Raw genomic sequence first — 27,585 nt, forward strand, 5'->3', positions numbered from 1 at the left:
TGTATATAATGTAAAGTATATGATTTTGTAAGTACACAGAAGTTTGGAGATAATGATTTTGGAATAAACTGTTTTTATGTACTCCCTCCGTCCCTTTTTAAGTGTTCTGCTTCGTAACTCCAACTTATTAAAAAGACATCATCATTACACCTTTCACATTAACTTTTTCCTCCACTTTCCTTACTTACCCATCATCATTACACTTTTACTCACTAACTTTTCAAAATAAAATCTACTTTTAGGGACAAAATAGACAATACACCAACTTTTACCCCCCTAACTTTACAAAATGGACACTTATTAAGGGACAGCCCAAAATGAAATACTGGACACAAAAAAGGAAACGGAGAGAGTACATAATATTATGACTAAAAGACAGAAGTGTCATTAAAAAAAGTTAAACAAATACCATTGTAAGATTTAGGACCGATTGGCGCGTAAGCTTACTCGAACACCTCGTAAATGCTAAGCACCGATTAATTAGTTGGATTTAATCGCTTTGATATCATTTTTCGAAAGTTAAAGAGAGAGAGAGAGAGAGAGAGAGAGAGAGAGAGAGAGAGAGAGAGAGAGAGAGAGAAACTTGTTGGTTGTCTACGTATTTCAAGTGTATCATCCAGAGAGTTGTGGCAAATCGGCTACCTCACATCAAAACATTGTGCAAAAAGCAATGTCTCCCTACGAAAAATATCATATTTTTGAAGTAGGTAGATATCTGTTCAAAAAAAAAAAAGGTAGGTAGATAAGTAGTATTTGTTCAAATACTTTGGGAGTACCGCCACGTGGTACTGGCGGTACTCCGGAACTACACGTTTTTGTAGAGTTCATACATTTAGTGGTAGACAGAAATGTGTAGCCGTAAAGTGATACAAAATATCACATAGTGGTATTCCCGCACTATTGTATAATTTCAGGTAGATAAAACCCTTTTTCGGAAAAGAAAGTAGGTAGATTAATAAATACAGTAGCTGCAAAAATTCATTTTAACTTAAAGGAATAAATAGGCAGAGCAGCAAAAGATCAACGGAGTTCAACTCAGGATTTGGTACTTAAAAAGGGCTGGTGGTTATTTGACTTTCCTAATGGTGCGGCATAAAAGAACACAACAAGGAGAGAGAAGAAAAACTGGGGGATTATCAAGCGTTGACTGTTAGTTGGGACCAATATATCTTGCTGTGGAGAGACTCTCATTGTGGTAGTTGGAGTGTGTGGACAGGATATCTTTCTGGTTGCAACATCCACACTCGTACGAGAAAATTTTCACTGTCGGATGGGTACCATGTGGTGTTCGCTCGGCGTATTCGGGCCGTCCATTTCGGTTTTGAATTGCTCATATTTGGAGAGAGTGGTGGGGTGAGAGAAGATAAGAGAGTTTCAATCTGGACCGTTTAACACACCTTTTGACGGCTCGAATGGGCTGTTCGGACACCACATGGGCACGGCAACGTGGTATCCACCCAATACCCATAAATTTCTCCGCTTGTACAAATACTGATCATGTGAGTACGAAATGCTCAAGTACATGGATGGTGAAGGATGTGTGATGATTATAAATTTGTGTCAACATTTGTGTAAGTACGGCGACAAGTCTAGAAATTTGCAACGACGGGGTTGTCCGCAAGGGATAAACTTTTACGTGGACCCTCCGTGAAAACAAATTTTGTAGAAACCAATGAATAAGTGACACATCATACAAATTATATCCCCACCAAACATCCACATACACCCTCCCTCACCTGATCCTCTCTCTCTTCCCCATTTACTCAACTTAACTTAGCACGTGACAGATGACGGTAAACCGCCGCCACCCCCTCCCCCAGCAACCACGGCGTATATGATGTGAGGAAGATGTACGGTTGCCTTGTGGAGAGGTATGGCTCTCAGATGGTGTATGTGCTTATGTGAGTGTTTGATGAGAATGTATTTTATATGATGTGTCACTTGTTCATTGGTGGGTGCAAAATTTGTTTTCACGGAGGATTCGTGTAAAAGTTTATCTATGTCCACAAACATATACCCAATTTCCTAACGCATCTCCAAATCACAGAGCCGTCTGGAGCAGGGATCGGATGCAGACAGGACGAACGAAATGGTCATCCCTAATTGTGTACAACAAGAATTTAAAAAATGTGTGAATTGTGTGTTCTTTGTGGGTGTAAATTGTGTGATATAGGGGATGTGAAATGTGTATAACAGTGTATAACACAGGGTGTGCATTGTCTGTTGCCGGATCAAAAAAAAATATTGTCTGCTGCGGGGGATGCAAGTGAATTGTTGTATGAGTGGAAATTGTGTATAACATGGGGCGTACATTGTCTGTCGTAAGAGGTGTGAATAATTGCGTATTTTTTGGGTGTGAGTTTTTTGTTGCATGGGTGTGAATTATTGTGTAAGGGCATGAATTGTATGTTGTAGAGGGGGTGAGTAGTTGCACAAGAGTGTGAAAATTGTGCATGGTTCCTAACTTGAATGCCGCGGGACCATCGCATGAGCTTTCAATAGATATTCTTACCAACCAAGGAACGTAATGGCAAGTGGAGTGCAGTGCAGTTAGTACTTTCCTTATGCTTGTATGAACATGAGTAGGATTCAATTCTCGTAAGCACTCATTACTTTTCTCAAGTCTCCTAGGATAGAGTAAATTAGAAGTAACGAATGACTAAAAAAAAAGAAAGGTATGTAGTGACTATTAATTTTTTAGTTTGATTATTAGGGTGTTTGGGTCAACTTACGCAGACCTCGACTAATCTTCTCTCCGGTCCAGTTAAAAGTATGTCATTCGCGATGGAAATATGGGATTCACAGAAAATTACTCCCTCCGTTCAACTTTAAATGTCCTCTACGAGAATTCGTGTAATTTCGAATCCCAAAAAAAAAACATATTTCCACATATTATCTTTTTTTTAATTTTCTTGCACCAAATTAAAATAATTTTTTGGGTTTAAAAATGCATGAATTTTTGTAGGAGACATTTTGAATGAAACGGAGAAAATACTTTTATTTGGAAATCAAATCCACCAACCAACCGAACTAACCATTCCGAATGTAGTGGTTAGTACATTGTTGTTCACGTGGCTAATAACCCGGCCAGCCATTAATTGCGCCACGAAAGCAAGGAACAAACAAACAGAAAACAAAACTGTTCATATACCTAGGACGATAACATTTTGATGATTAGATAAATCAATCCAGTGGAACCTATTTTTTGTATTTGAAAATAGTTGAACTTCTAGGCAATAAATTTTATATTTTTTGAACCCTGCTCTAGAAACAGACCATAGCCACCGACTGGCAAGCGAGGCCCATTTTGAGTCAGACACAGATGATCTGAACGGTTCAATAATTTAAAAAAAAATTTGAATAGACCCGTAAAAAATTAGCTCAATCCAATACATTTTGTTGAGTACTCCCTTTGTCCCTCTTTTTTTTTTTTGATAAAACGTAATATAAAACTATCAACTCTCACTTATTTTGAATTAAAATGACTTCTTCTTTTTTTTTAATCATTTGGAAGAGTTGTTTCAATAAAAAAGAACAAAATTTATTAGTATCCCTTCATGTTTTAATTCGTTGAAAGAATAGTATTGCGTCAATAATAAAGAACGGGTACAAAGAACACTACCAATTCAAAAATACATTAAAAAAAACCGGAAGGAGACCATGTTGGACTTTACCACAAGGCCAAAGATTTTAGGAGTTCTTTCAGGCCGCCTCCGTTTTGTCATTAGACACCCGTCCAACCCCACTGTATGTCAATTCCATTACACCTAACTTGTTTTAAATAAACTATCGAAAATACCCCTGAAAGAGTATTTGCGGCTGCCTCTTCAACCTGATCTTCAAAATTCTCTTCACAGTATGTCCGTGTCCACTACAAGGAATAATACATTTGCCGGCGCTTGAATAACGTCCCCCCCTCTCTCTCTCTCTCGACCTCCATCATGAGTTGTTGAACCTGGGCCGTGATGGCACCGCCTTCTTCTCGCTGGTGCCAGAGTCCAACGCCGCACCGGACTCGGCTGTATCTGATCCGTCAGCAACTCAAGTCGATGGGCCCGCCGCCAGAGATAGGGGGCAACGTTCGAAACACGCTTACGGATCCGAAGAACAGTGACAGAATGAAGATTTTTGTGGCGATCGTGGTCGTCGTCGCTCTGATTTATGCAAGCATCGGTCCAAGTCGACCATGGTCGGAGATTTAGCAGCAGGATTGATCATCCGGAGAAGCTTTACAAGACTGATCAGATCACGGCCGAGATGAAAAACAGTGTGCTAAAGACTAAAGTTGTGCCGCCGAAGGTGAAGGAAGAGGAGAGGTCTGACATGTATCATGTCAAAGTCTTGTTTCCTGTCAGTTTTTTTTTTTTTTTTGGTGTTTAATTGGACTCGCGGGGTTCTTGCGTTCAATTTTTAGAAATTAAATTGCTTTCTGTGTTATGGTTTCTGTGATTGCTTTATCTTTTCATTTGGTATCAATCCACCTAGCAACAGTGAGGGTAATTTGCGGGGTGAATTGTGTGGATGTGGTTTGAAAATGTGAATTGTGCAGATGTTGTGTTAATTTTGTAAAGTAGTGTGAATTCTAGAGGTTGAATAGTGTAGATGGGGTGTGAGTTCTGCAAAGTTGTTTGAATAGTGCAAACATTATGTGAATTCTGTGGGCATGAATTCTTTGTGGATATGAACTCTGCAAAAGGGTGTAAATATATACTCCCAAAAATTCACACCCTACTATTTGTGGTCCTAGAATTTTTTTTTTGGGTGTGAATTTTGGGAGAATAATGCAAATGGGGTGTGAATTCTGCAAAAGGTGTGTACTATGCTCGAATTCACACCCCTAAAATTCACAATTTTAAGAATTCACTCACCTCTTTTGGTGTAAATTTTTGAGGGTGTGAATTCTTGGGGATATGAATTCTTGAGAGTGTGAATTCTTAGAGATGTGAATTCTGAGAGATGTGAATTCTTAGGGGTGTGAATTCTGGGAAGTGTGTGTGAATTTTTGGGGGTGTGAATTCTTGAGAGTGTGAATTCTTAGAGGTGTGAATTCTGTAAAAAGGTGTGAATTCTTAGGGGTGTGAATTCTTGGGGTATGAAAAGTGATAGGAGAAAAATAGTAAAAGCATCTTTAAAAATGATCTAGATGAGATACACTTTAAAAAAGGATTTGCATGGAACCCCATGTAAAATTTGGGGCCGGCTAGGAATTTCCTGAAGATTTTAAAATACGGTCTTACTATTATCAGCCCACTGGGTTGACAATAAGTATACTAGAATACAATGAAAATACATATTTAATTTGTGTACTTTTTACACTATGTAATGCACATCCACACACTTATTATTGTCAGCCCATTGGGCTGATTTTAGAATTTTCCATCTCAAACATTTTCCTGATTAACATTGGGTGGTTCGGGTTCCACAACCCACTTGTTAACTCGTTCTTGGGCAACGGATACCTGCAGAAAAAAAAAAAAGAAAAGATTTCGTCTCTTTACTTCAGAAAAATCCATCTCAGAAAGTGAAATATATTTGCCAATAAATTTGACATGAATCTAAGAAAAATTCTGAAAAACTAACAAAAATATCAAAACAAATAGTTTGGGCCAAAGTGCTCCTAAGGACTTGATCCACTCGCACTTGTCTTGAAAAACCTGAAAATACATATTTTGTGTACTTTTTACACCATTTAATGCACATTCACACACTTATTATTGTCAGCCAATTGGGCTGATTTTAAAATTTTCCTTTAAAATATCATCTCAAACATTTTCCTGATTAACACTGGGTGGTTCAGGTTCCACAACCCACTTGTTAACTCGTTCCTGGGCAATGGATACCTGCAGGAAAAGAAAAAGAAAAAGATTTCGTCTCTTTAGTTTGGAAAAATCCATCTCAGAAAGTGAAATATATTTGCCAAAAAATTTGACATGAATCTAAGAAAAATTCTGAAAAACTAACAAAAATATCAAAACAATAGTTTAGGCCAAAGTGCCCCTAAGGACTTGATCCACTCGCACTTGTCTTGAAAAACCTGAAAGGTCGTAATTTTGACCATCTTCTGTTTTTCCAAAGTAAAGATGAGTTGATAAAGTACGTAGACATAATTCATCAAGTAGTTTAGGTAAAACGGAGTCTTATAAAATAGACGGCTCAAATCATCCAGAACCAGAATGAATTCAAATTATCCAAAAACCCGGGATGGAATTCACATTCCTGGACTGCATGATGCGGTTCAGATCATCAGCTGCCAACCAGTTGAGTTCAATCGAGACAAAAGCACTGGTGATCGGGCAAATGAGAGAGAGAGAGAGAGAGAGAGAGAGAGAGAGAGAGAGAGAGAGAGAGAGAGAGAGAGAGAGAGAGCGCTTTGTAAGTGCAAGAACCAAGTGTACCTGTTTATCCCAATCAGTTTTGCAAGTGATTATGAGGAGCACAACAGTTTGAACGAATGTCCCGAGCAGCATTCCAATCCACACTCCCTATCGATGTTAGAAGGAAGAAATTGAGATTTGTGAGAAACTAGAGGGACGATTCGTGTAATTTACCCTTAATCCATTGAAGAAAGAAACAATCCAATAAAACCTAACTTAATCCCTTGCACCTATAATAATAGTTGTGCATTGGTTGTTTCGCGTCCATAGTTATTTTTCCTTTGAGTTTTCGAGTTCTTTACGATGATCCAATCGTGGCCGATTTCAGTATAACTTCGCTCTTAAACTGAAGAATTATTTGGAGGCTTATGCGAACTCGGGCCGTAAACTTGTTTCTAAAAATAAGACCAAATATTTATACTACGCAGGGAATCGAGGAATAAAATTACTCACTTTGACTTGGAAATCGAATACGTAACCGAGTACTGCTCCCACAGGAACCCCTAATAGGTAATAGCTTCCGAGGTTAACAAAAGCCACAATGCTCTGCCAGCCAGCTCCAACAGCAACGCCTGCACAAGGAAAATGAAAGTTGTACCGATCATTCATGAACGACTAAATCCCGAGTAGCCAGCCCTAACAACTACTCGGGATTCGACCCAGAAATCATTAATGTATGATGTAGATTCAAATCCGATGTAGCTAGTGCGAGGGAATGTGGTCCAAGAATTTCTGATTCTAGGTACATTTCCCCGAGAAACTAAAGTACCTTATGTTTGTTAACGTGCACCTTCTTTTCATCCGGGTAATACAGTTTCCTCATATCAATTCGATTTGTTACACAACCATCGGGTCCATCGACTAGACCTAGAATCTCACAGGATAACGTGTTGCTGTAACAAATCGGGTTCATCAACTAGACCTAGAATCTCACAGGACAACGTGTTGCTGTAACAAATCGGGTCCATCAACTAGACCTTGAATCTCACAAGACAACGTGTTGTGGTAACAAATCGGGTCCATCAACTAGACCTCGAATCTCACAGGACAACGTGTTGCTACACGACCAGTGGACCAATGGCCAAGGCCTAGATACAATCATGGGTGGAGTCCCCCTTCATATAGCTATGTACTAGGAAGTAAATCAGAAGGGAGAAGCTTACCAGAAAGGACTGGTTGAACACTGTTCAAAAGAATGGACCAGGCCAAAAGATCTGATAAACTTTCGACTGCAGCAACCACCTCAGTGTTCTCTGTGAATATGTAAGCTATGCTCCCCCGAAAGATCAGGCACAATACAAACAACACGACTCCGATGAGAAATGATGTTAGCACTGTATTCACAATTGCGAATTTCGCAGCTTTTGAGCTCCTTCTTCCAAGCTCATTCGAGACCCGTACGCTACAAGTTTCCAAAGACCCAAAAAAAAAAAAAAAAAACCACACGAGAATACACGTAAAATGCACATGTCAAGAGGTATGAGATACGCATCAAGTGCCAAATTTACACATGACCACTAAAATTACCTAGCTGCAGCCAAGAAACCAAGAGATATCATCATTTCCCAGCCATTAATATTGAGGCTGCAAAAAAGAACATATACATGTGATCGATCGGTTGGATGATAAAAGTTGTAACAAAAATTCAGTGAGGGAAAAGGGTGGCAAAAGAGAGTTACCAAATAGAGAGAGCATCTATGGCAACCTCAGCGTTCGCCATGTTTCCTGTTAGAAGAATCAGTACCGTGTTGTACCAGAGTTCGAGACTGTCGAGGAAATGACATTGTTCAGATGGAGGAAACCCCTTTTTCAGCCGAAGGAAGCAACATAACAACAAATTACTCTGTAGAACAGTTTTCTTAACCAAAATAGAACTATAGTGAATAGGTTGAACGAGTGGTAATTGAGTTCTTTCACATTTTACTTGGTTTTCTGTTTGGTGCAATGGTGACAAATTATCTTCCTTGTGCCACCAAACCAGAATAATACAATAAAAGTTGGTGTTTGATTAGTATGCCTAGTTTAGTACTAGTTCCTATGAATATAGGGTTATATTTGGCTCAGATACAACATCTGACATTATACGCACAAAGTGGCAGACTACTCGGTGCTTTCACATTAACTTGCAATGGATGAAAGAAGACTTAGCTTACCAAAGCATGACACCCGATGATAGAGAGAGCTTGATGACTGGCCATAGATCCTTGAAAGCCAACGACGAGAAACCCTTCCATGTTTCTCGGCACCCTCCACACATAATGAAAGCAAGCTGGCCGACGTTCGGAAGCCAATACGCCACAATTAAAGATACCATTACCCCAGGAATTCCAAGCTTGTACCTCACCACCAACAGCCACGAGAGGAATAGCTGGAGCGCAAGCGCAAATGCTGCCAAGTACGTGATAAGTTTGTTCTTGCTTTGTGCCTGCAGGAACATTTGGCAGGTGAAGCATGGAATGAAGGAGAAAATCGCGGGGATTAACCAGAGAGAGATTGTTCCGGCCACTTCCGCAATAACTGCATCTTGGCCTAGAGCTTCCAAAATCGGGGTCGTAAACAAGAATAAGGGGAGTAGGAAAAGGGAGGTTATGGACAAGACAATCCATGATCTTTGAAGATATACACCAAGCATGTGGTATTGGTTTGCACCGTATGCTTGCCCACACAGAGTCTCTAATGCACTAGCCATTCCCAGCTGCACAATCAAGAATCAAATTTAAGGGGAAAATTATGATTTTTTCGTTCCCTTTTGGCACACAAAAAAAATGAAAAAGAAGAAACCAGAGGCATTTTTCAATTTTACCATACAATTGCAAGTTCCATATCCGATATTATGCAAATTGACCTTTCACTTGCAGACTCGTTCATGGAAAATTCCTTAACTGAGAATATAATGCAACCATTTAAGGTATCAAACCAATTCTGCTACCAACTATGAAGCATGTGTACTAATGAAGGTTTTATAAGGTTCTGCCTCAAAAACTTCATTTTGGTTCTCTTCAAATTTCGCACATCGTTGGCATACAGCGAATACCAAATCATTCTACAAAACGGAACTCGTACAACTTGAAGAAATTGGTAATGTAACAATAAGTTTCGAAGAGTCTACCGGGGGATACACTGTTGGGTCCGGCGTGCTTCCATGGATTTGGTTACACAATACTACTCCATGCGATCGTTCTAAAAATAGACTTACAGGTGCAATGTCGAATGTCATAGAAGGCTTAATTGAAACCCTTCCTAACACCAATTGAGACCCGAGGGCTCTGCTGCCCGAGGGGCACAGGAGCCCCTACCCACACTCTCCAAACGCTGCCATTTTGATTAAATAAAAAATCTCAACCACCAATTTGCAATCTTATGGAGCAGAAACGTGATTATAAGAGGCTTAGAGACAAATTTTGATTATGTCTCTTTAGAATAATATGATCAGAATAGTACGATCTTCACACCCGTTCAAACAGATTAAAAATTGGACCACTTAATTTTTTAACCATATTTTTTAATATATAAACGGCCTCAAAAAATTAGTGCTCAAATTTTCACTCCATTTGAATCGGTGCATAGTTCTTATTATTCTTATCATATTATTCTAAAGGGTCGTAATTCATTTTTATCTTCAGGGCTCTCATATTAAGTATATATTCTTTATTAGGACCCTATGGAGCATAAGTGTGATTATGTGAGCCCTAGAGATAAAAATAAATTACGACTCTTTAGAATAATATGATAAGAATAACAAGATCTTTGCACCGATTCAATCGGAGTGAAAATTTGAGCACTAATTTTTTGAGACCGTTTATATATTAAAAAATATGGTTAAAAAATTAAGTGGTCCAATTTTTAATTTGTTTGAACGGGTGTGAAGATCTTACTATTCTGATCATATTATTCTAAAGAGACATAATCAAATTTTGTCTCTAAGGCTCTCATAATCACGTTTCTGCTTCATAGGATTGCAAATTGGTGGTTGAGATTTTTTATTTAATCAAAACGGCAGCGTTTGCAGAGTATGGGTAGGGGCTCCTTTGCAGAGTGTGGATAGGGGCTCCTGTGCCCCTCGGGCAGCAGAGCCCCGGATCCCACCAATTGGTTTTATGAGAGATGGTGGAAAGGCGGCCCAACACACACTATGACATTCCAAGCTTCGAATCGCAAAGTGAGGTAAGCATCTCCAACCTTCAAAATGAATGATAAATGTGACATATTGGAGGAAGATTTTGTAATTTATTACATTATGAGAGAATCTAGAAGGAATCTATCTTACGTTTTAGAAATTTTGTCTTCAAAATGGGATTAGAATCTCTATATTTGAAGAACCAAAGGCAATTTGAACACCCAAATATTTAAAAAATACGATAGGTCCCTCCTAAATTCTTTCAAAAAGTGTAAAAAGTAAAAAAAAATTACAAATTTTTTTTCCAATATATCACATTCATTCTTTATTTTGAAATTTTAGAGATGAATTGGAGATGTTCTGTAAAGTGCACTTTTGAATGAACAAGAGAGATGGGCAACGAGGCTTTTAGAAACATACCAGGATGCCATTAGAAAACCTGACGATGACAGTTGTAACAAGAGCATAGGCAGCAAGCTCTGTCGACCCAATGTGCCCCATAAATGCCTGTCCGATGACCTGAGTTCCGAAATTCGAAAACCTTGTGAATATAGCCGGGCCGGCGACCACCCACATTTTCTTTGCCTCAACCCATAACTTGTCCTTGAGTTTCTCTTCTTCTTCTGGTCCTTTGCCATTTGTTAATAGGTTCTCAGTGATTTCGTTCCCCATTTTGTTCAACTATGCTCAGCTCCTCTTCTTCTTCTGCTGCTGCTGCTGCCAATAAATACTGCAGAAAGAAAACAAGAGCTAGGGATATATGTATACAAAACTAGCACAACCCAAGGAAGGAAGCCTACTGTTCTATCCTTTTGTATCTTCCTGTACCTTGCTAAGGTTTTAAATAGGTTTAGGTTTTAAATAGCCTGCCACAGATTCATTTTAAATTTGCGGTATTGGATCTCAGACTCTCAGTCTAGGAAAATGGATTCTCTCCGGTTCAAAGATTCGGACTAGACAAGATAGTCCATGTATAGACCGTTTATTTCTGCAATTAATGATTGAGATTTGTTTAAAAACTCTTTCATGAAAAAGTTAACTCTTACTTGGAAGAGTTTTTGAACAATTTTGAACTATTGATTATGCCAATGGATGGTCCCGATCTAAACTGTCTCGTCCAGTCCAAACCACAAACCATTCAACTGGTGAGGATCCAGACCCAAAATACAGTGATACTTTACGGGATGTCTGATAGTGAACTTTGTTCACTTGCAAGATTCTCAATAAATTTCAATATCTATCTTTCTCCATTTTGATTAAATGAGTAATTATACAATAGTCTGAGAGTACCGTCATGTGGTACTCCGGACAACTTTACAACCACACATTCCTTTGGGATTCATACACTTAACGGTAGATTCCATAGAAATGTATGATAATTGTAAAGTAATCCAGAGCAACACGTGGCTATACTCACGGAGTACTATTATATAATTTCGTTGATTAAATATCCTTAAAATACTTTATCCCAATGCATTTATCTTTAAAAATGAGTTTTTAGAATTCTATGGTCTACACTTTCTTTTTCAAGACAAATACGTAGTATATTTGAATAAAGTAAATAACGTCCGATCATCGCATTCACGTGGGAATCACTCATCCGTGCATGGTGCAATACATGTAGGCCCTCACGTGAATGTGACTATGAATACGTACTATCAATGCGCGTGGATCCCATATATAAATGTAAGCATATATTCTTTCCGTTCCAATTTATTTGTCATTTTTGAAAATTTGTGCTATTTTTCAATTAATTATATCTTGTAATTTATAATGTTTTAGGTGATTTTGAAAACATTGAATTATAGAACAAATCGAGATCTATCAAATAAGATTCATATTGGATATAAAATTCATTACCACTTTAAAGATATAACTAGTTTTTTAATCCAGTTAGAATAGAACTGGGACAAGTAAATTGGAACGGAGGGAGTAGTACATAGTTTTACCTTTCTTTTTTTTGTTTTTTTTGAACTGGTCAATATCATATATCAAAACTGTAGAAATTATCAGAAGGTAAAGGAATGAATCAAAGCTACCCAAGTCTAGACACAGGCACCTGCTACAAGTGCAGACCCGACAAAACGTCGGTTCATAAGAACCAATTACGAAAAAGGTAATAGAGAATCCACAAGTACACTCAGTTCAAATCTTAGAAAGCACATATACAATTTAGAGCACGAATCTGCCATCCTAAAGAGCCACACCGCCGTGTTCAGGACCTGTCGATCTGACACACAGACTCGCAACCACAAATACAGGACACTACTCCAAGATAAGCCCCTACTGACATGGAGAGCTGTTGCCGCTACACGCAAAGCATCAAGAAGCAACAGCCCCACCAACCAGTCCTCGCGGCCACGGCGTCACTTTTAGTACTCTTCCGTTTGAACTGAGAGGTGGAAAAGACAGATAGCTTTGTACGGCGTAAATTTAGTAGTAGAATTTTAGGTAGAAATAGTTAATGCATGTATTAACAGCTATTTTAGTACTAATAATCACAGACGAGTTGCCGATTAAACTTAAATTACGTCAAAATTAGATTCTGTCGAACCCCACAAAAATGTGTATTTGAGAAGAGGTTTACAACCATACGTGACGTTGCCTAGAGCCATAGAGTAATTTTTCAACTCGCGCGGGGTTTGTGCCGCACGGGGAACGGTGCAGTTTGGTGCAGCCACATGGCCTGGAAAGCTGCAACATCTTTTATGCTTGTTTCTTGAAAGAAAACGAATCCCATTCTTGTAGGAGTATTTATTACTCCCTCCATCTCTAAATATTTGGCACTTTTGGGAGTTCTAATTTTTAAGAAAGAAATATTATTGTATTGTACAAAAATTAAGTGTCCAATCTTACCCTTCTAGTGTACTTTGAAAAGTACTTGAAAATTTGAATTTGAAATTTTATGCCCAAAAGAAAAGGGTAACATGGGAAGTTTACCATATTTTGCTTTTGACTTTTCAAAATGGACAAATTATATGGGAGAATAAAAAACATGAAATTGCCAAACATTTAGGGACGGAGGGAGTATTTACACGAGCAGTCCTGCTACGGAAATCGAGGTGCACAGACGGCCTTCCGGGCTGATATGTGTAGATGTTCAATTTAATCTTTCATTTTTTCGTTCAGATTTCAAATCCGTAAAAAAATAGAAAATTGGATCGAACACCTACACATATCGGATTGAGCAGATTTTTCACAGGCCTATTCAAATTTTTTTTTAAAATTATTGAACAATTTAGATCATCCATACGGAGCCCAAAGTGAACCCGTGGCCGTCGGCTTCCCTAGCTTTTTCGTTACACGAGCAGGTGAAGCACAAAGTCATTAATCCACTAATGCTAGGATCCCATAAAGTATCTCACAGGAGAATTAATCTACCACCACACCCATGTGTTTTTGCGAGACGATATATATCAATGGGAGTTAGCGAAATGTTAGTATATTAGTTAACGACGAGCTTAATTAGAGGCTATTCATAGCCCTGAAAACCCCAAATTTGCTCTCCGTTGGACTTGAACCTTAGTCACCCATGTTTATATGCATATTTACGTGAGTGTTTGAAGTTCCACACAGCGCTTGTTTGGGACCCGTGAGTCCAAGATTGTGACGAATTTTTATGAATTGAGGATTAATTATGATCTCTTGAATCTCCAACTTCTTCATTGCCTCTCTTGATCTCTAATCTTGTTTTCTCTCATTATCTCTAATTCATTATCTTATTGATCTCTTTTTTCTCATTGTGTTCTTCTAAAAAGGAAGAGATTTAAGTATGGAGGAAGGGAAAAAAAAAAGATGCATCAAACTTATTGATGCACCCACCACACTGGATTATTTATCCAGGGTGGAGATCGGAGAGTTTGGAGACTGCGCAAGTAAGAGCATCCGCATTTAACTCCTTGAAATTTCGTGTGTTACATGACAAAAAGTGATAAGAGTAGGGTTCAAAAATTATGCGTTAGAGAGTTATTGGGTAAAGAATGAAAAAGTGACACATTTGACATTGTTAGTGGAGTATATTTTTAAAATGGTGTTTAAAGTGTAAAAAAAATACTATATATATATATATATATATATATATATATATTTATTTATTTATTTATAAAAAAAGTACTACTACAAAAATTGCCATCCACCCGTCCCTTTTCTCTTGCTCCTCCTGACATTATTCTGGCGCCTCTCTCTCTTAAAATTAAATACTAGTGTCGTTTTCGTTCGATGCATGGAACAAATAAGAAATTTTGTGTGAACTTGATATTTTGTAGTGGAGCCACACAAATATTTTATCTCATTCATCGAACAGAAACGACGCTAGTTAATGGAAAATGAATCCGGGTGGCGTGCTGTCTCTCATGAACAACATGAGTGTTGGGCCAATTCATGTCGTCCATACTCGGCAATAGATGACTCAGATTGCAACAAATATTAAATCAAATTAAATTACTTCAAAAAAAAATCTAACCAAAAAATCAAATATTGTACCCATTCAATGCATGGGATAAAAAAATAAAATTGGTTTTTTCGACCCCATGCATCGAACGGGCACAATGCTAGTGATAAAAAATATAATTAAATATTTTTTGTGTCCAATGTTCGATGCACGCTAGCATTAGTCTCATTTTGTGCATTGAAAGACATTTGTGATGTAAAATGAATTTAGAGTACCACGTGATGGTACCCCTGCTGGGACATAGAATAATTTTTCCTATGTCCCTCTCCCTCTCCCACCACACACGTTTTTCTTTCTTTTTTTTTTTAAAATAAAATTTAAATTCTAGAAATTTAAAATTGAGGGTTTAGAACCTTTAGGCTTCAACTACATTTCTATAGTATAGAAAATAGAGATATATAGATATATAGATAGATTAATCCGGGAGTACCGCCACGTAATATTCTGGATCACCGTACGTACAACCACACATTCCAGTAGAATCTATTACTAAGTGTATGAACCCCACAAAAATGTGTGGTTGTAAAGTGATTCGGAGTACCACATGGCGGTACTCCTGTACTATTGTGTAAGGTCCATATTTCGTGGTGTGTCTTATTTGGCAATTTCATGACAAAACACATATTGGCGTATATCCCATAATATCGAGTTATAATTTATTTTTTTATTTATTATTAGAGTGTCTGTTTAGAAAGTGGAAGGAAATCAATATTATTTTGTATTTGAGAGCGGTAGACGTTAGTCAAGTTATTACTGGGCCGGTTTGTGAAAGTATTGGGAAAAAGAATTTCGTGCTCATGGAAAGGATTTGATGCACATAGAAATGATGTGCTACACATTGAATTGATATATCGGTAAATCATTTGCTGGGGTGAGAAAAGGAAAAAGATTTTTTTAGATTAATTTACGGTTTGATCGGCAAGTCGGTCTTTGAAGCCATGGCATTAATCAAAGGCCTAAAAGGTTTATTTCCATACAAGGACATGTGTCTTCTTAGAGCAAGTTTACCAGCTGAGGGAAACAGCCGAAAAAGCTACTCTAGCTAACTAAAGAGTGAAATTTTCACCTGCAGCAGCGTTGCTAAAACCCACGGTAGAATCCCTTCAACTACAGTTGTTAGCTTCTTCTGCTAACAACTGTTCATGAGCAACCCATTAAACAATTAGTTTTTCTCCTCCTCCTCCTCCTCCTCTCTCTCTCCAACGAAGAAAGACTAGAAAGACTTGGTTGAGGAAAAAATTGATATTTTAATAAAGAATATGTAAATAAATAGTATTAGTGTAGTATTGAGAGAGATATAAGTAGGTAAGATGAAAAAGTGCACTATTGATCAGTATTTTTACATTTTCATTAGTGTACATGCTCTTAGGCTATAAAATGAGTGGTGCTTTCATTGCTAATAAAAGGTGAACAGAACAAGAAAGAAACAGGGTGGCCTCCTTTATGCTTGGGTGGGGAAGCCGTGAGCTATAAGAATATGCGTTGAAGAGGATTTTGTTGATTTTTGTGTCTTGGTGTACAAAATGGGATCTCTCGATCATTGATACTCCACGATAACTCCAAGAAGTTTTCACTTTATCAAATCAACTTAGTTTGATTCGCTTTCGGTGGATTTCTGGAAGAGTATTGGAAGGCTTGAGGATTCAAGGCAGCGGCAGTCAATCACTGAGTGCGATGTACATGTGACTCGGCAGGTAATACTTAGAACGTTGTGAGGATTTACTTCATTTGGATATGTATATCTGTAACTGCATAATGATTGTAGTAATTTAATTCTTTCCCGTGGTTTTTACCCGTATTTGAGGTTTTCCACGTATATCCTGACATTATCGATTTATTGTTTCCTTTCATGCGACTGATTTATTTATTGATTGATGGGTAGATTTATTAAAGAGGTCAAAACATAGCAAATATTTATATACCTAGACGTGCTAGGATTTTTCATATTGAATAATTACTCCTCTGTCTCTCTCAAGATTGTGTCCTGCGTACAATTCCTTTGAAAAAAAAGACAAAGGCTAAAAGCCAAAAAATTTGACTTGAGATGGAGAGTTTTGCATGATTGAATTCCAAGATGCTGCAACTATAATAATGGAAAGCTAGAAGCAGCCAAAACGAAAAGTCCTGCTGCCATTTTTTGTGAGTAAAAGTGTTTTGGCGGCATAGATCCATTTTCCCACTACGGAAAATCTTGCCAAAATGACCAGATCAGTTTTGTGGGAAAGTAAGTCATGCAGAAAAACTTAGAAGTGTGGATCCTATTATTTCTTTGGTAACTGAACACTACAAAAGTTATGGAAAAATTAATTTTTTCATCATTTCTTGTACTTTCATGACAATTGAACGGGCCTAAGTAAGGCAATTGGGCACAGGCCCACAAGTGTAAAATGGGTTGTTTGGGATCTAAAATGGGTCTCTATTAGTACAAAAAGATATATTGGACATACTATATATTTTGGTAATTAAAAAAGCCATAGTTTTTGCACACTACATGTCAAGGTAAAACCATATCCGAAAACATGTCCACTGACATAAAGAGTACATTTCTAAGCAACGTGGGACAAGAAACTTTCTTGTTTCGACAATCCCACATGATCCAACCGATACGACAACAAAACATGCATTATTACTACAATAATAAAACTATTTCAGATCCATCAAACCTAATGCTCACAAATCCAATATCCCTCCATGAAGTCTCCTCAAATAAAAAATCGGATAGTGATGCCAAATCCGTCGTTTTCATTTATTTATCAAGTCCATGAATCCAAAAAAGGCATTACCTTTCAATCAATCAAGAACCATAAGATCAAAAAATATCTTTCTCATGCATTCTCCTGATTCACAATGGGTGGTTCAGGCTCCACAAACCACTTGTTAACTCGTTTATGAGCAATTGATACCTGCAAAAAATAAAAAAATTCAAGTTACCAGACAATGGTACGGTACGGGATTCGAATCCTTGGTCCAAGTGCATGGATCCTGTCACGTTCCGACTTGGATGATCCGGGCCATTCAAACAAGCAAATATGTTTATCAGATAGTATTAAAAGTACTTAATCCAGTCAAATTTGTCTTGAAAAACCAGAAAAGTTAGAATTTTGACGGTCTAGGAGTATTATTTTTCTGAAAACAAGTTTGAGTGGATATGCTAATCATTGGGTCCTACGAAATAGATGGTTCAATCGATCATCCAAACAACAAAGGGATGGATCATAAGCTACCGACAAGCTGAGTTCATTCAAGAAAAAGCACTGCCGGCAAGATTACAAGAGAAGATAGAATTTTTTTTCTTGGTTCGTCCATTTCGAGTTAGTTTACGCGCACCTCAACTATTTCCCTTGCTGGTTCAGTCAGAGATAGGTCATCCCCGTTCAGCCTAGGAGGGGATTCACAAGAGATTTCTCTCCTGTGGCCTCGCCCAAAAGGTTGCCAAGTTTGAACTCACGAATAAACGAAAGAATATTGGAATACATGAAACATATCCGTACCTGTTTATCCCAATCAGTTTTGCAAGTGATTATGACCAGCACAACGGTTTGAATGAATGTCCCGAACAGCATTCCAATCCAGACACCCTACAGGGACCAATACCCAGAAGCAATTGTTTACAAAGAAGGAAACCAACTTGACTTATAAGTAAGGGGTGCACTACAGTATTCCTGGATCCGATTTAATAGGCTCAGGAAAATGGTCTAAGATCAAGGAAAACAGATCGCAGGTAGTGATGCGAGTTTTTTTGCCAATTGTCATGATTTCAACACGTTACGGTACATATTCAAAAAAAAAAAAAACACGTTACGGTAATGCTATGCTTGGATCTTGGATTTGTGGAGGAAAACATGCACGAACGTAATGAAAAAAAATGTGGGAAAAGAAAAGTAAGCACTTGTTTAATTTGAAGAACAAGTACTTGTCAAAGAAATCCATTTGCTTGGTTTTCTAGTGTTGGATTCATTGCCTTCGTGTCCGTGGTTTTCTGGGTTTGAACTCATATGAATCATATCCTTCCCGGTAGTCATAGTATGCAGGAAAACGACGAATGAAATGAATCACCTTGACTTGGAAATCGAACACATAACCGAGTACAACTCCCACCGGAACCCCTACTAGGTAATAGCACGCAATGTTAACGTAAGTCACAATGCTCTGCCAGCCAGCACCAACAGCAACACCTGCACAACGAAAAACGAAAGTTGTACCAAACGTTCCGTTAAGAACTCATACAGTCGTAGCTGCCGTACTCCTTGTTTCCAGTAAGAAACTATAATTCTAGCTACTCGGAATTTGACTGCTGGGCTAATGGCCCAGGTCTAAGTCGAGTCCCTCTTCGTGTCTGTGTGCACTGCAGGAGAAGTAAATCAGAAGAGTGTTTACCGGAAAGAACTGGTTGAACGCTGTTCAAAAGAATGGACCAGGCTAACAGATTTGATAAATCTCCAACTGCAGCAGCTATGTCACTATTCTCCGTGAATATGTAAGCTAGGCGCCCCCGAAAGAGCAGGAAGAACACAAACAGCACGAATCCGATCAAAAATGATGTTAGCACTATATTCACAATGGAGAATTTCGCAGCTTTTGAGCTCCCTCTTCCAAGTTCATTCGCGACCCGAACGCTGGAAGTTTCCAAAGATAAAAACACCACCACAAGAGTAAAATGTAAAAGCACATTTCGATGAGGTATGAGATACGCATCGAGTGCCAATTAAGATATGATTGCTGTAGTTCTAGTACCTAGCTGCAGCCAAGAAACCAAGAGAGATCATCATTTCCCAGCCATTGATATTGAGGCTGCAAAAAACACATATGCTTGCAATCAGTTGGATGATAAAGCAGTCGTAAAAATTCGATAGGGAAACAGTAAGTGAAGAAAGGGTTGGAAAAAGAGTTGTTACCAAATAGAGAGAGCATCTATAGCAACCTCGGCGTTTCCCATGTTCCCCGTTAGTAGAATCAGCACTGTGTTATACCAGAGTTCGAGACTGTCAAAGACATCTCACGTTTAAATTCATGAGGGAACCCCTTTTTCATCCAAAAGAAGCAATACCAAATTTTCGCCTACGGAACTGTTTTATTAAGCAAATGGAACCATACTGAATAAGATAAAGAAGTGGTACGTAGTTGAGTTCTTACTCTTCTTTTCGCATGCAATTGAGACAAACAAATTATCTTCCTTGTGCTACAGAACCAGAATATGAGAAAAGTTGGCGGTTAAAAAGTATGCCAAATAGTAGTTCCCCTGAATATCGGTTCATGTTTGGTGCTGATATAACCTTTGGAACCATATGCACAAAGTAGCTGCCCTTATATAGAACGCACATTCTCAGGGCTCCGTTTTTAGCACTGAACCAATGGCTCCCTGATCTATGATTACTACTAAATAGTTAACCTACATTTGAGGTTAAATTATGCATCTTGACCAAACATATCATACAGTAAAATGGCAGACAATTTGTTCCTCCATAGCGATTCTTGTGCCAGTTCTTCATAGCTTGTCAATTTACAACAAACTCTTAATTCTGAAGTTGGCAATAACTTTCTACTTCTAGACCGAACTGAACCGAATCCAAAACAATTTCAGTGCTTACACATTGACTTGCGATATATGAAAGAAGGCTTAGCTTACCAAAGCATGGCACCGGAGGATAAAGAGAGCTTGACGACTGGCCACAGATCCTTGAAAGCCACTGACGAGAAACCCTTCCATGTTTCTTGGCACCCTCCACATATAACAAAAGCAAGCTGGCCGATATTCGGAAGCCAATATGCCACAAGTGTAGACACCATTGCCCCCGGAATACCAAACTTGTATCTCACCGTCAACAGCCATGAGAGGAAGAGGTGGAGCGCAAGCGAAAGTGCTGACAAGTATGCGATAATCGTGTTCTTGCTCTGTGCCTGCAGGAACATTTGGCAGGTGAAGCACGGAATGAAGGAGAACATCGCCGGGATTAACCAGAGAGAAATTGTCCCTGCCACTTCAGCAATAGCCGAGTCTTGGCCTAGAGCTTCCAAGATCGGGGTCGCAAACAAGAACAAGGGGACTAGGAAAAGTGAGGTCATGAACAAGACAAGCCATGATCTTTGAAGATATATACCAAGCATGTGGTATTGGTTTGCTCCATATGCTTGCCCACAGAGAGTCTCCAATGCACTAGCCATTCCCAGCTGCACAGTCAAGAATCAAAATGAAGCGAAAAGTTTCAGAATTTTCCTTTTTCTTCAGCTTTTCGAAACAAAAGGAAATCCTCAACTAATGATAAACTAGTTGAAAAACTCGTCGGTTAAGAGCACCTCCTGTAAATATTTCAAGTGTCAAATCTCAAACACCAACCCATCCTTTAAACTCATGTCTCTTTCCCTTCAAATTTCTCGTATTGTTAGCATACGACAATACCAAATCGTACTACGAAAAGCCGAGTTTGTATAGCAACAAAATTTGAAGAGTCTACCCGACATACACTATACCATTTTCCTCTTCAAAAAATACACTTCCAAACATGCTAGAGAAAGGCTAGGGGATAGAACATACCAGGATGCCACTGGTAAACCTGAGGAAGACAGTTACAACAAGTGCATAGGCAGCAAGCTCCGTAGAACCAATGTGACCAACAAATGCCTGTCCAATGATATGGATTCCAAAAGTCGAAAACCTGGTGAATATGGCCGGACCCGCCACGACCCACATTTTCTTGTTCTCAATCCATAACCTGTCCTTGAGTTTTTCCTCTCCGGCATTAGCGTCGACCTCTTTGGTCAATAGCTTCTCATTGATTTCACCCTTCATTTTGTTCAACTATGATCTCCTCAATAAATACTGCAGAAAGGCAACAAGAGTGAGGGATATATACCAAACTAACTCAACTCAAGAAAAAAGCCCATGTTTTCCAATGAAATCTGTTATGTTGCATTCCTTTTGTTACGTCGTTTTTCTTCATTTACCTTATACATGTCGTATATTCGTTCCCCAAGAAATCGTAATTTACAGCGAAAGAGAAGCTCTAACCGGAGCTGTCAATTACCTCGTTGCACCAGCAACAGTCAAAATTTAAGACTTGAGGTGGTCCAAACCATCTGCCAAATACACATGGTGGATTTGGCGCGGCTTCTGCACTGCCAAATTTGAAGATGTCAATTTGCTGGCTGAATCTTTGAAAAAAATTGACACGTCCAAATTTGAAGCTGAGATTGAAGATGGTTATAGCATTGTTCTTGATATGTAATGGATGAAGGAGCTATTATTTTCACCTTCCAAAGCAAATTAATACTCATAGCTAGCCCTGTGTCTCATATGCACCTAATGTTTAGCAGGGAAGCTATCGGTTCGATTTCCCAGGAAAACTATCAATGATCTAAAATTGGTAATGGTTTCTTAGATACCAATCTTACCTGTACGGTAAGATGCTATCAGCAAATCCAAACCATTGATTACTCAGATGGACGACCGATATGTTTGACTGTCCGATCTAATCCAAATCCAAGACAGGAAAGGATCCAATTCGTTGATCCGCAAATGCGAAAATCTCACAAGCTAAAAGATTGGCTCAACAAAGGAACTGAAAATTTGAACTCTCTCAGATCCACCCTATGAATTGTGGTGAATGACACGGATGCTGGAGTGTCGTTTAATGATACGATCGCAACAATACTCAAGATTAAATCTTCAAGTTAAGAACTCAAATAACTGGATTTAATCTTGAAAAATCATTGTACCAAAATTTCTTTCCCAGTTCGGTTCCCTTCGACTTTGATTATTTATTATTATTGGTCTACAAAGACACTTATGGGGACAATCCACCTACAAACATTTATCAATTTGAAGTTTTCTCACGTGATATGTGAAAGGATTAGTTCCACCAGATATATTTATTTCGGAATTAGAACCTTCTCACGAAAAACAAATTATGAATTTAAATCAAGTACTTAGCACTTTTAGATAATTACCTTTACAGATACGGTGGACATTGTGTTATATGAAAGTGGTCGGATGGTTCAATTAAGATCATAGTGGGAGCCCGGACTGCATTTTGCAATCCTGATCAACGTTGCAGTGCCCCAAGACCATACAAAACGAAAACCAGTTTGGTAGCAAAAAAAAAAAGAAAAGAAAAACTACCAAAATCACCCCGAGAATTGTGTAACTTATAGATTGCCCCCTCACGTTTGGGGAATTGCAAAATACCCTGTCTTATAACAAATTACTCTCTTGTCATTGTGTAGCCAATAGAGGAAATGCGATATAATTTGTCTGACATCGTCAAATTCTAATCACAATGGACCATACTGTCCTTTAGTCCAAATTCATCATCAAATCCTTGCTTGGACAAGATATTTTAAAGCTTAAATAAAACGGTGGTCCGAATTCATCAGGCCGACGATACTTGCTTGTGTAGTTATGCATTCAATCTATTCTTCTTAACTACTAGCTAACATGTGAGGCTCCATGAGACTTCCATTATTGACATTCTCTCTCCAATTAGAGAGATTTCAAGGAGTACTGGAGTAGGGACCTGCATTATGCTTTTCTCATTGCTTTCTTCTTTCGATGCGACACCAACAACAAAGAAAAGCAAAACTCCACTTTACAACTACCAAAACTCCATTTGGTGAATCTCCTATCAGCACTTAGGCATAGATGCCTTTGGTTTTTCTACAGAACACAAGTTCCTCTTCCACAGAGAGCAAAAAAATGGCTGTTGGGGACATATTTCTGGGAGAAGAGAAACGAATTTTTCGGTTATGGTTCGGGGGAAAAATTTGGTTACGGTTCGGATACCCATCGGTTTGGTTCAAATTGCCATCCCTATCCAAGATCATCAAAATAATTATCCGAGGGTGTGTGTGTGTGTGTCATTCTATACTTTGTTGACCACTCATAATTGCTAACCTGGCTGTGCATGTCGTGATATGGAAAAACTTGGGCTTACTAAATCTAAGTGAAAAGGTACTCCCCTAAATAGAATTCAATGAAAAAAGATGATTCATGTAGCCGACTCTAATTAATTTGATTTGGTTTGGTTGTGTTCGGTTCGATTCGGTTCATAGTACTCCTGCTTACTCTTCGTATGAACTGAAAGGAGCGAAAGACATTCGCTGGACAAACATTTGATAGATAGGTCTGGTCAAATAGAAAACAGGGTTAGGTAGAAATGGTTCCATGCAATAATTGAACAGCTATTATTGCCATTAATGTAAACAAAGACAAAATTAGATTCAGACTCCAACCGTTTTCTTATCCATGCAATAATTGAACAGCTATTATTGCCATGATGTGTATTGTTGAAGCAAAGAGTGTGAAAATTACCTACTTTTATAGGTTTTTTCCCTTTTACGTATTTGTCAAGGAAAAATATTGAGGCACAATTTTCAATGCCGAAAATCCATGTATCTCCGTATCGAGGAATTTTCGGCCGTTGGATTTAAAATGTAACACAATTCAACAGTCGAAAAATTTATCGGTACGAAGGCACTAAAAATTTTGAAAAAGAAGAGATCGGACCATAAACATACTAGTAAGGTAGTGTTGGGTACACTATACACATGGGGGTGGGAAAATATATGCACCCACCCAAAGAAAAAAAAAATACCACTCCATTAATGTATTACCGTGACATTGAATTTAATTTTTTTTCAAAAAGAAAATGAAATATTTAAATTATGAGTTGAGATCTAAGTCACATAATGTGCATCCATGAGCTCTTTTAAAAACATCAACAGGGCTAAAATCAGTGAGAGCAATGATTGAAGTGAGAATGTAGAATGAGAATTAATTAGGTAACTTAATTAGGTCGAGATCGTCTCTCATTCCAGACCTACCTTGATGAAAAAAAATTAATGTTTAGAACTTATCGAAAACATATCAGTCATGCCAAATTTTACGATAAACGAATTCAGATAAATATGATTTTTTTTTAAAATCATTTATTTTGAGGGAAAAAAAAGAAATTAGTTCGCCCAATAAATTGAAAATAATCTATCTCAAGACTAATGTTCTTATTAATATCCGATCAAGATAATCTTTTAGTAATTCATAATTGACGAACTTTTTAAAGTAAACAATTTTTATAATCGATCGACACAAATGCGAGTTGTGAACACGAAATATTCTAACATGTCCAAATAATTTAGATAAATCCGAGTAGTGATCATGAAAAATTCTACCAGACGGTCCAAGGGCTAGAGGGGATTCCCTCGCTTATAATAACACAAATTTCTACTACGAGAAAATCTTATACTCAATCGTGACTGTCCAAAAGTATTTTGGACTGTCGGAATGTTAATGAAACTTTTTCAAAGAAGAGTTTACTTTTGGACGGTCGGGATGTTAATAAAACTTTTCCGAAAAAGAGTTTACTCTCTCTGGAAAAATTTCATTAAAATCCGAACCGTTCAAAATACTTTTGAACGGTTTTGATTGGTTGGTGCTGCAAACATGTTATTTACAGCACCTCCGTAAATAAGTATATCGATCTCTTCTACTACTCCACTTCATAATCCCTGTGGAGCACCACGCATGATGTTTTAGGGCCTCTAACCCATATCTTCTTGTACGTACGTAACGTACGTATATTCATATAAGGCTCAGTCACGTAATCAGAGATATGCGATGGAGAAGCTTGGGGCACCATGTGAGAGTGCCCCAAGAGTATGGCTGTAAACGAGCAAAAAATTTGAGCTTAAGCTCAGCTCGAGTCTTATAAAGCTGAGCTGAGTCATTTATTAAACGAGTCTCTTTAATCGAGCCGAGTCACCCTTAGCGAGTCTCTTTAATCGAGCTAAGCTCGACTCGGCTCATTTACTAAATAAGCCGAAAACTCAATCTCGAGCTTGGCTCGTTTACTAAACGAGCTTTAATGAGCCGAGCTGAACCAAGCTTGCGAGCCGAGAGTCACCCTTAGCGAGCCTCCTTAATCGAGCTAAGCTAAGCTCGGTTTATTTACTAAATAAGACGAAAACTCAATCTCAAGCTTGACTCGTTTACTAAACGAGCTTTAAAGAGCCGAGCTGAACCAAGCTCGCGAGCCGAGAGTCACCCTTAGCGAGCCTCCTTAATCGAGCTAAGCTCGGCTCGGCTCATGTACTAAATAAGCTGAAACTCAATCTTGAGCTTGGCTCGTTTACTAAACGAGCTTTAACGAACCGAGCTGAACTAAGCTCGCGAGCTGCTCGGCTCGGTTCGTTTACAGCCTTATCCAAGAGCACCGATAATTTTTTCCATGGTGCGCGAGTTCCTCGTCACCCCTAAAAAGGAAGAAGGGAAAGGAAGAAATGCCAAGCCCCCAATTACTCAAAGGATATGCATGTTTAGACTGTTTGTTAATTAGTAGTAGACTAGTAGTACTAGTAGTAACAGGGAAAATGGCAAGGAGTACAACTTACAAATGAAGCTAGCTGGAACTTCGGCTTAATGATCGATCGCCTTCTTCAAGTTCCTCCCTCTGGAGAGAGAGCGAGAGAGAGAGAGACAGATATGAATAGTCTAGAAGGCAAAAAAGCAAGTATATATTACAGGCTTCACAGCTGATGGTGCTGGGGCAATGCCTAAAGCCACTAAAATGATTAAATCCAATGTCTGTCCGCTGTAGAGCGTTGGGGCAGTATTGAGTCTATTGACCCTACAGTTTTTTATGATGTCTAGAATGATATTAGCACTCTAAAAATTGATGCAGACACTTCAAAAAATAAAAAAATTTGGCTTTGGAATTACACTGATTTTGGAGTGTCTGCATCAATTTTTGGAGTGCCAATATCATTTTCCTATGTTCTAAAGTAACTTTTCCTAAAATGATTAGGACGTTCCGGTTTGTTGAAAAAGAATTTTTAGAAAATGAAGGTAATTTTACGTTTAAAAATTATGTGTTTACGTAAATAATTTTTTTATCAATATGAATCTTGTTTGATAAATCTCATTGAGATCTTTTAAACGGTACAAAAAATTAAAATATTTTTTTTATTTTCGTTTTGAGTTTGAAATTACTTTTCCCTTTAAAAAAAAAAGGTGAAAAGTGGAACGGGGCATATTGAGGATCCAATTCCTGTGTGTGTGAGAGAGGGAGGGAGAGAGAGAGAGAGAGAATGGCTACCACCTGTCCCCGTAGGTACCTAGGTAGTCGAGAGAGAGGAAAACAGGATGGCCCTTTATTAATTTTGTCTCCTTGTCGTGATTAATTTGTACAGGTTGGCAAATCTTTGCCTTATTTTTTTCTAGCTTCTGTTGAATTCACGTGGGAAACGCACCGAAGATACAGCAAAACATGTGTTTCGCGGGCTTGTATCCTAACCAGTTGGGTTTCCAACCAGTTTAGTCCAGTTATGGATCGTTTATGGGCTTTTTTCGAGCTCACAATAATGATCAAAATCGTTCACTTTTTAGAGCTCGTCGAGAATGTTGACCACGCCAAAAATCAATTTGATCGGATCCCGTTTGATATGATATCGAAAGGCATTGATCTTCGTATAATTATGTCAAATAGGTTGCAATCTAGTATTACACACTTTTTTTCTTACGAACTTAATGCATTTCAACGTCTTATCAAACGGTATCCGATCAACGTGATTTTTGGTATGGTCAATGTTCTTGACAAGCTCTAAAAAGTGAACGGTTCCGATCATTATTGTGGTTCCGAAAAGAGCCCACAAACAGT

The 27,585-nt window shown here is 38.3% G+C and overlaps 2 protein-coding genes across 3 annotated transcripts; both read right to left on the reverse strand.

Moving 5' to 3' along the window:
* Positions 1 to 5,496: 5,496 nt before the first annotated feature.
* LOC131319494 (protein DETOXIFICATION 21-like) lies at positions 5,497 to 11,384 on the reverse strand. Its single transcript, XM_058349755.1, has 8 exons — positions 10,912 to 11,384; positions 8,528 to 9,069; positions 8,054 to 8,140; positions 7,902 to 7,958; positions 7,538 to 7,776; positions 6,828 to 6,946; positions 6,396 to 6,482; positions 5,497 to 5,840 (listed from the first exon to the last, which is right to left on the reverse strand). The coding sequence occupies exons 1-8, from the start codon at positions 11,161 to 11,163 to the stop codon at positions 5,763 to 5,765; spliced, it is 1,461 nt and encodes a 486-aa protein (XP_058205738.1). The 5' UTR covers positions 11,164 to 11,384; the 3' UTR covers positions 5,497 to 5,762.
* Positions 11,385 to 17,418: 6,034 nt separating this feature from the next.
* Positions 17,419 to 26,413, reverse strand: LOC131321418 (protein DETOXIFICATION 21-like). Of its 2 annotated transcripts, none has more exons than XM_058352426.1 (9): positions 26,321 to 26,413; positions 21,474 to 21,758; positions 20,568 to 21,109; positions 19,837 to 19,923; positions 19,676 to 19,732; positions 19,319 to 19,557; positions 18,998 to 19,116; positions 18,433 to 18,519; positions 17,419 to 17,844 (listed from the first exon to the last, which is right to left on the reverse strand). In XM_058352426.1, exons 2-9 carry the CDS (start codon positions 21,726 to 21,728, stop codon positions 17,767 to 17,769), a joined length of 1,464 nt encoding a protein of 487 aa, XP_058208409.1. In that variant the 5' UTR covers positions 21,729 to 21,758; positions 26,321 to 26,413; the 3' UTR covers positions 17,419 to 17,766. The 2 variants fall into 2 exon arrangements, with proteins under 2 accessions (XP_058208409.1, XP_058208410.1); XM_058352427.1 differs by lacking the exon at positions 26,321 to 26,413 and adding an exon at positions 21,964 to 22,131.
* Between the last annotated feature and the right edge of the window lie 1,172 nt (positions 26,414 to 27,585).

The sequence above is a fragment of the Rhododendron vialii genome, chromosome 3a, assembly GCF_030253575.1.
Source record: "Rhododendron vialii isolate Sample 1 chromosome 3a, ASM3025357v1".
Classification (NCBI taxonomy): domain Eukaryota; kingdom Viridiplantae; phylum Streptophyta; class Magnoliopsida; order Ericales; family Ericaceae; genus Rhododendron; species Rhododendron vialii.